Source organism: Neophocaena asiaeorientalis, unplaced genomic scaffold, assembly GCF_003031525.2.
Source record: "Neophocaena asiaeorientalis asiaeorientalis breed wild unplaced genomic scaffold, Neophocaena_asiaeorientalis_V1.1 scaffold671, whole genome shotgun sequence".
In the NCBI taxonomy this organism is placed as follows: Eukaryota; Metazoa; Chordata; class Mammalia; order Artiodactyla; family Phocoenidae; genus Neophocaena; species Neophocaena asiaeorientalis.
In genome coordinates, this window is record NW_020175533.1 from 2713579 (window position 1) to 2721096 (window position 7518).

A 7518-nucleotide genomic window follows, 5' to 3' on the forward strand; every position below is an offset into this window, starting at 1 on the left:
AGGGTCCAGTCTTGCTCAGGCCCTCAGTTTGGCCCTGAATCACTCACTGGGTAAATGCAATTGAGATCTTAAGAGTAGAGTGGGGCTTCCCTGGTGGTGCGGTGGTTAAGAATCCGTCTGCCAATGTAGGGGACACGGGTTCAAGACCTGGTCCGGGAAGATCCCACATGCCGCGGAGCAACTAAGCTCGTGTGCCACAAGTGCTGAGCCTGTGTGCCACAACTACTGAAGCCCACGCACCTAGAGCCTGTGCTCTGCAACAAAGAGAAGCCACCGCAATGAGAAGCCCGCACACCGCAGCAAAGAGTAGCCCCGCTCGCCGCAACTAGAGAAAAGCCCACGCAAGGCAACAAAGACCCAACGCAGCCAAAAAATAAATTTATTTTAAAAATAAATAAAAATAAAAATAGTGTGAAAATAACACTATTTTTATAACACATACAATAATCTGAACAATAATGAGAATTGTGTCAAAGTCAAGATCCGAAAGGAAGCTACTAAACATTGTGTTCCAACTTCGTACATTGTATATCCTGGTCACCTTAAGATGAATAGAGATGCAGCTTCTTGTTGGAGTTGAAATAAGGATGATTTCAGATAGCCTCCTGGGATCCAAACCCCAAAGCTTGTTGTACCTATTTATATCTTCTGGCTTCAGAGACTTACGCCCAGACCAAGCTCCCTGGGAGTATCCAAGCCGCCCACCCCAACACAGACACACAGAAAGGACTCTTCTTACTCTGGGCGTGCCTGAAGGCCCATCAGTCACCTAGGAACTGGAGAATTTTCTGGGGGCCTCTGCATGTTTGATTATTTTTTATTCTGCACTTCAAATCTTGCTTGGCCAAGATGGTGCTGCTAAAAAGCAGCTTATACCACTCTTTCAAAAAAAGTCCTTTCGTTTTTTTTTTTTTTTGAAAGTCATAGTTCTGATTTTCAGTGAGTGATTCGCATACTAGCCCCTGTCCCTGTGGTCCCTGGACATTGTTCTTGTGTACACAAAAAAATGCCATTAGGGACTGAGGCTGGATAGAACTTAAAAGGGCGGAGCCTCCATCCTTGTGTCAGAAGCTACTGTCCCTTAATGCGCTTGCGTGGTTCTCCCACGCCCTGGGGAGGATTCCTATCGATCTGTTCTGCGCTCGGAAGTTCTTCCTGGCAGCAGGCGGCCATCTTGCTGGAGCTTGAGAGAGGAGAGAAGGGTGACACTGGTTTCAGGGCCGCCCCGGGAGCCTCAAGAGCGGGAGGCAGCCCCGGAGGTGGTCCCTAATCCCGGGTCCTGCTCTTGGACCACTGGGCGCTGCCTGGGAAGGGCAGGACTGGGGTGGTGACCATGCTAAGAGCCGGGTGGGATATCGTGACATCCTGGACTGGAGGGACTCCGTGTCTATGGCAACGATCGCCTGGCGGAAGGGGCGGATCTAGATCTCTTCACTTGAGACGCTGACATTCCAGGCCCTTGTCCCGCAGGCTCCCGCGGGCGGACGCGCCGGAAGAGGAGGCCGGGGAATGGCGGCGGTGTGGCAGCAGGTCTTAGCAGTAGACGCGAGGTGAGGCGTGGGGTCGAAGCTCGCGGGAGCGGAAGTTACGTGGTGCATGCGCAATGGCGATAAATGAGGCTGGGCGGAGAACTTGCCTTATGCAGCTGAGTGGGCTTGCTGGAGGTGAGCATGCGCAGTAGCAGGGTGTGGGGCTTGCCCGCAGGGAATGACTGGCAAGCGAGGGTTGTTAAACAGCATGCTAGGTTAATGCAGTCACATGTGGGCATGCGCAGAGTCTGTGGTATTGGAGCCTTTGTCGGTGGGGGGGTGATAGAGCCCATGCTGGTGACATCCTGTTCCCCACTTTTGCCCCCAGACTTCTCTTACCATCACTTCCCCAGTCTGACCCAATCGCCATACTGACCCACCATTGCCCCATGCTAACCTCCGTCACCATGTCAGATTGGTCCCTATTGTCTACACTGACTCAGTCACCCCATACCAATTCCAGCAGAACTGCAGACTGCCTCCATTGTGCCCACACTGCCCTCATTGCCATGCCCATTATTACTGCGGACACACCCTTATCACAACACTAGAGTGACCCCCATCACCACTGCTGATCACTTGCCATCCTGACCTATCACTGCCACACACCTCATTCTCCTTCCCTATCCCCTGAGCTGATTGATTCCCTCTGTCCTGTGCCTGCTGCCCGCCTTGCCTCCTGCCATCGCAGGTACAATGCGTACCGCACACCAACGTTTCCACAGTTTCGGACACAATATATCCGACGGCGCAGCCAGCTACTGCGGGAGAATGCCAAGGCTGGGCACCCTCCAGCATTGCGTCGGCAGTACCTGAGGCTGCGTGGGCAGCTGCTGGGCCAGCGCTACGGGCCCCTCTCTGAGCCAGGCAGTGCTCGTGCCTATAGCAACAGCATCGTCCGCAGCAGCCGCACTACCCTTGACCGCATGGAGGTGAGCTCCTCCCCACGCCACCTGCCTCCATATATATTCACTCAACAGACTTGTCGAGCACCTGCTATGTTCCAGGCACTGTTCCTGGCTCTTAGGATGAGCAGAGGGCAAAAAGAGATACTGTATGTCATAAATCAACAGACAATAAGATAAGTAGGTTGATAAGCAGGCAATAAACAAGATAAATAGGTCAATAAACATAGCAAACCAGGTAAACAAGTGAATAACTACCATGGCTTGTAGTGAGGAGTGCTAACATGGAAAAATAAGGCTGACTTGGGGAATGAAACAGGACAGGTGTTGGGAACAGAGAGAAGCTATTTTTAATGGGGATGCTCAGGGAAGGCGTCTCTGAGGAGGTGACAATTGAGCTGAGACTTGAATGAGGCAAGAGACAAAGCTGAGTGGTTTTCTGGGGGAAAAGTGTTCATTCTTTGTTCAAAGAGCATTTGTTAAGTATTTGCTGAGTGGGGCAAGGGTGAGAGTAGGGGAACTAGTGCAGAGGACACCACAGTAGTCCAGGTGACGGTGGTGACAGTGGAAGGGGTGAGAAGGGATCTGGTTCCAGCATGCGGTACCTCAGTTGCCTGACCAGGGATCGAACCTGCGCCCTCTGCAGTGGAAGCGCAGAGTCTTAACCACTGGACCACTAGGGAAGTCCCATGGTTCTGGGTATATTTTGAAGACTCTAGATCTCATAGGTTCTTGAGGGCTGTTTGCAAGGTGTGCCTACCCTGACCCTCTGTTTGCAGGACTTCGAGGATGACCCTCGGGCCCTGGGGGCCCGTGGGCACCGCCGCTCTGTCAGCCGAGGCTCCTACCAGCTGCAGGCACAGATGAACCGTGCCGTCTATGAGGACAGGTATGCACCAGGGGCAGCTGAAGGTTTGTGAGGAGGAGGGGAGCCACAGGGCAATGGCAGGCCAAACGCTAGTACCTCCCTCCTCTCACCCCTCACTCCTGTTGGGTCCTAGGCCCCCCGGCAGCGTGGTTCCCACGTCAGCGGCAGAAGCAAGTCGAGCCATGGCCGGGGACACATCGCTGAGCGAGAACTACGCCTTTGCGGGCATGTACCATGTTTTTGACCAGCACGTGGATGAGGCAGGTGAGCCCGTGGATGGTGGGTCCCGTCACCACGCATTTGCCCAAACAACTGGGTGACAACCACCCAGTGCATCCTTTTCTGGAATGCAGAGTCTCAGGCCCACCTCGGAGGAATTGCTGTTCATCACACCTTTCGCAAAACCTAAAAGCCCTCTGCAAAGTGATCTGCAAAGTCTTGGTTACTTTGTCTACCATAAAGGGGCTCAGCAGTTTAAAAGAGCACTTTGCAGAAGGCTTCTGGGGTCATGAGTCGCTTGAACGAGCTTAAAACCTTTGCTGCAGAGAAATCTCCTTGCAAAGGGCAGAGTGGGTTTTGCAAACTGCCAAGACCCTGGTAACTGTGAAGTGCTTACTGAGATGTAGAAGGCTTTTTGCATTGCAGAAGTCATTTGCAATCCATAAAGTACCTGCCAAGATTTAGGGAGCTTTGGGTAGAGGGCCTTCTGGGGTTCCAACTCTCTTTCTCAGCCAAGGAAAACCCTTTGCTGAGGCCACTGTGCCTGGTGCAGTCGGTCCCGGCCCCTGGCTCACACGTCAGAACCTTCTGTAAATGAAAGCACCCGGTGAGCGTGGCAGCTCTCACAAATGGCTCCTTGGCCTTGCAGTCCCCAGGGTGCGCTTCGCCAATGACGACCGGCACCGCCTGGCCTGCTGCTCACTCGATGGCAGCATTTCGCTGTGCCAGCTGGTGCCCGCCCCGCCCACCGTGCTCCGAGTGCTGCGGGGCCACACCCGCGGGGTCTCCGACTTCGCCTGGTCCCTCTCCAACGACATCCTCGTGTCCACCTCGCTTGATGCCACCATGCGCATCTGGGCCTCTGAGGACGGCCGCTGCATCCGGGAGATCCCTGACCCAGACAGCGCCGAACTGCTCTGCTGCACCTTTCAGCCGGTCAACAACAACCTCACTGTGGTCAGGCTCCAGAGCACCCCCTTGCCGAGGGCGGGATGCCAGGCCAGGAGGGCTGTCGCAGGGAGTCGGGATAAGGGGGTCCCCTCTAGTCCATCGCCTCCGTCCTCCTCTGGCCAGACTCAGAGGGAAACAGGGCAGAACTGGGGACGTGGTTCTTGGTCTGGGATGGCCTCACTGTGGTAGACTCCGGGGATGGGGGGCGGTCTGGGGGTAGGGTCACGGTCCCATCAGCAGTAGTCCTACCGTTTTCCAACTGCAGGGGCTGCTGGTTGGGGAGCAGGATTACTAGTCGGAAACCTTGTTTCATCTCAGTGGCAGCATCATGGTGGTCCGACCCTGATAGAGAGTCAGAGGACAGGGGAAGGAAATGAAAAGTCTGGCCAGGTCCTGAGTGGGGAGTAGGGGGAGCTGGCCCCGTGAGCCTGTGCTCTGGGATCCTTTCAGCTGTAGCAGCAGCCGCCGCCCTAGTATAGTCAAGGCTCCAGGAAGGACCAGGCAGGCCCCTTGAGTTCTGGGAGAAGCTGTCTCTTCTGTTCAGATTGCAAGAGGGACTGGCTGGGGAGGATGACCAGCCTGAGTCACCTTCCAGTCTACCGGCCCACCCTCACTGTGATGAGAGTCCAGTAGGGATCAGCCAGTCCCATCAACAGCAGCCCTGCTGTGGTCAGACTCAAGGAGGGAGTGGCTGGGAGCAGGGTGATGGTGTGCGGGTCTCACACACAGGTGGGGAATGCCAAGCACAACGTGCACGTCATGAACATCTCCACGGGCAAGAAAGTGAAGGGTGGCTCCAGCAAGCTGACAGGCCGTGTCCTCGCTCTGTCCTTTGATGCCCCTGGCCGGCTGCTCTGGGCGGGTGATGACCGCGGCAGTGTTTTCTCCTTCCTTTTCGACATGGCCACAGGTAGGCAGACCCTAGGCCTGCATCCAGCTGCTCACACCCTCACCCTTCTGGTGCACAGTCCCAACCCTCACCGTTGCCTCCCCCCCTTCTGCTGCCACAGGGAAGCTGACCAAAGCCAAGCGTCTGGTGGTACACGAGGGCAGCCCTGTGACCAGCATCTCCGCCCGCTCCTGGGTCAGCCGCGAGGCCCGGGACCCCTCGCTGCTCATAAATGCTTGCCTCAACAAGCTGCTGCTCTACAGGTGGGCCTCCTCTCTGGGCCGCCTGGAGGTGGGGGGCCTGCCGCCTCTGTCAGACTGAGACGAGAGCCCTGTCTCCCCAGCAGACTAAGCCATGGAGGTTAACTTCATTGAGGGGAGAGGTTCGGTCTCCTAATAATAGTAAAAATCTGATCATGGTGACATCAATAGGAGCAGTAATAGTAATAGCAATAGCTATCATGTGCGTAGCAGTTGCTGGGCCAGGCCCTGTTCATATCCCCTCATTTAATCCTCACAGCAACCCTGTGAGGTGGGTGCTGTAATCATGTCCATTTTACAGATGAGCAAACTGAGCCATAAAATAGACTAGAGTCCCCTTAGAGCAGTGGCCTGCTTTCCCTTCCTTCATTTTTTTAAAAAATTTTTTCTTTTGAAGCTGGGAGTTTTACTATCCCCACTCACTTATGTCTGTCATCTAAATGCAGTTCTCAGCCTGGGCTGCACGCTGCTCCCTGCAGTAGCTCGGGTTCATTCCTTTGAATAGCCATGTGGTATTCCACGGTGCAGGGGTGCTGTAGTTTGGTCAGTCATTCCCTCTCTTTGTGCCTGTCCTAAAATCAGGATCTCTTAGGGACCCTTAGGAAAAGAAACTAGCAAATTAAACAGCAGAGGCTCCCCATTTGTATCAACAGATACAGTTTCCAAACTGTCACTAACTCACACACCATCCCGTGCTTTATAGGTTTATGCAGTCGTCTCAAAACTGGATTTCATGAACCTTGAAAAGACCTCAGGTGCAGGGGTGGGGACACAAACTGGCCCACCATTCGTCCCCCTCTGGGACTGAGGCTGCCCCCTAACCCACTCTCTTCCTCCTCTCAGAGTGGTGGACAACGAGGGGACCCTGCAGCTGAAGAGAAGCTTCCCCATTGAGCAGAGCTCGCACCCCATACGCAGCATTTTCTGCCCCCTCGTGTCCTTCCGCCAGGGGGCCTGTGTGGGTGAGTCCCATGGGGTCGGGGTGTCTGGGTGGCCAGGGAGGGGCAGGGACCAGGGCTGGTGCTGATCTGGCTCAGCTGTCACGACATCCTAATGCCCAGCAACCTCACACTTTGAACACAGACCCCCCAGACAGCCCAGAAACCTCACAGCCTAAGACACAGACCCCTCCCCGCCACCAACAAAGAGCTCAGAGACCTCACACTCTGGACGCAGAGCCAAAACAGCTAGGTGACCTTGCATCTGGGGATGGTCCACCCCAGAGCCCCCAGCCCCGGGACCTTACACCTTGGACATAAATCCCTCAACACCTCAGAGACTTCACATGCAGGGCACCCCGCTGCCTCCTGCAACACCTCCTGATGGTCTCTCATCTGGGCAGTGACGGGCAGCGAGGACATGTGCGTGCATTTCTTTGACGTGGAGCGGGCAGCCAAGGCCGCCGTCAACAAGCTGCGGGGCCACAGCGCGCCCGTGCTGGATGTCAGCTTCAACTGCGATGAGAGCCTGCTGGCTTCCAGCGACGCTAGCGGCATGGTCATCGTCTGGAGGCGGGAGCAGAAGTAGGAGACTTCCAGCCTTGCCACTGTCCACCTTCCCACCCGCCTCCGGCCCCAGCCTTGTGTTTGTAAATAAAGTTCCTGTGGTTGTGCCGATGACTGGCTCCCAGGTCTTCTGGGGTTGGGATGGGGGAAAGGGCAGCTCTAGGACCCAAGATGGGATGGGGGTTCACCTCCTAATTCATGCCTTCATGCATTGATTCATTGATGGATTCATTCAACAGCCGTTTATGAACGTCTGCCATGTCAGAGGCACCACTTCAAGTGTTTTACACAGTCACGCTTTGGACAGACATCGTGGAGCACCTCTGTGCGCCGGGACCTGTTCTAGGCACTGAGAGTACAAGCTGTGACTTAAACTGACAGGAATGGCTGCC

The 7518-nt window shown here is 55.1% G+C and overlaps 1 protein-coding gene across 6 annotated transcripts; it reads left to right on the forward strand.

Annotated features, from left to right (window-relative positions):
- Positions 1-1154: 1154 nt before the first annotated feature.
- Positions 1155-7237, forward strand: WDR13 (WD repeat domain 13). 6 transcript variants are annotated; one of them, XR_003006424.1, is made up of 11 exons: positions 1155-1259; positions 1471-1550; positions 2221-2461; positions 3214-3323; positions 3436-3566; positions 4171-4478; positions 5202-5382; positions 5483-5624; positions 6325-6376; positions 6465-6583; positions 6964-6984. XR_003006424.1 is itself a non-coding variant. In XM_024769335.1 (10 exons), the coding sequence occupies exons 2-10, from the start codon at positions 1510-1512 to the stop codon at positions 7146-7148; spliced, it is 1458 nt and encodes a 485-aa protein (XP_024625103.1). In that variant the 5' UTR covers positions 1155-1259; positions 1471-1509; the 3' UTR covers positions 7149-7237. The 6 variants fall into 6 exon arrangements, 5 of the variants coding, with proteins under 5 accessions (XP_024625103.1, XP_024625106.1, XP_024625107.1 ...); XM_024769335.1 differs by lacking the exon at positions 6325-6376 and having other exon boundaries at positions 6964-7237; XM_024769338.1 differs by lacking the exon at positions 6325-6376 and having other exon boundaries at positions 1177-1259; positions 1471-1664; positions 6964-7237.
- The last annotated feature ends 281 nt before the right edge of the window (positions 7238-7518 follow it).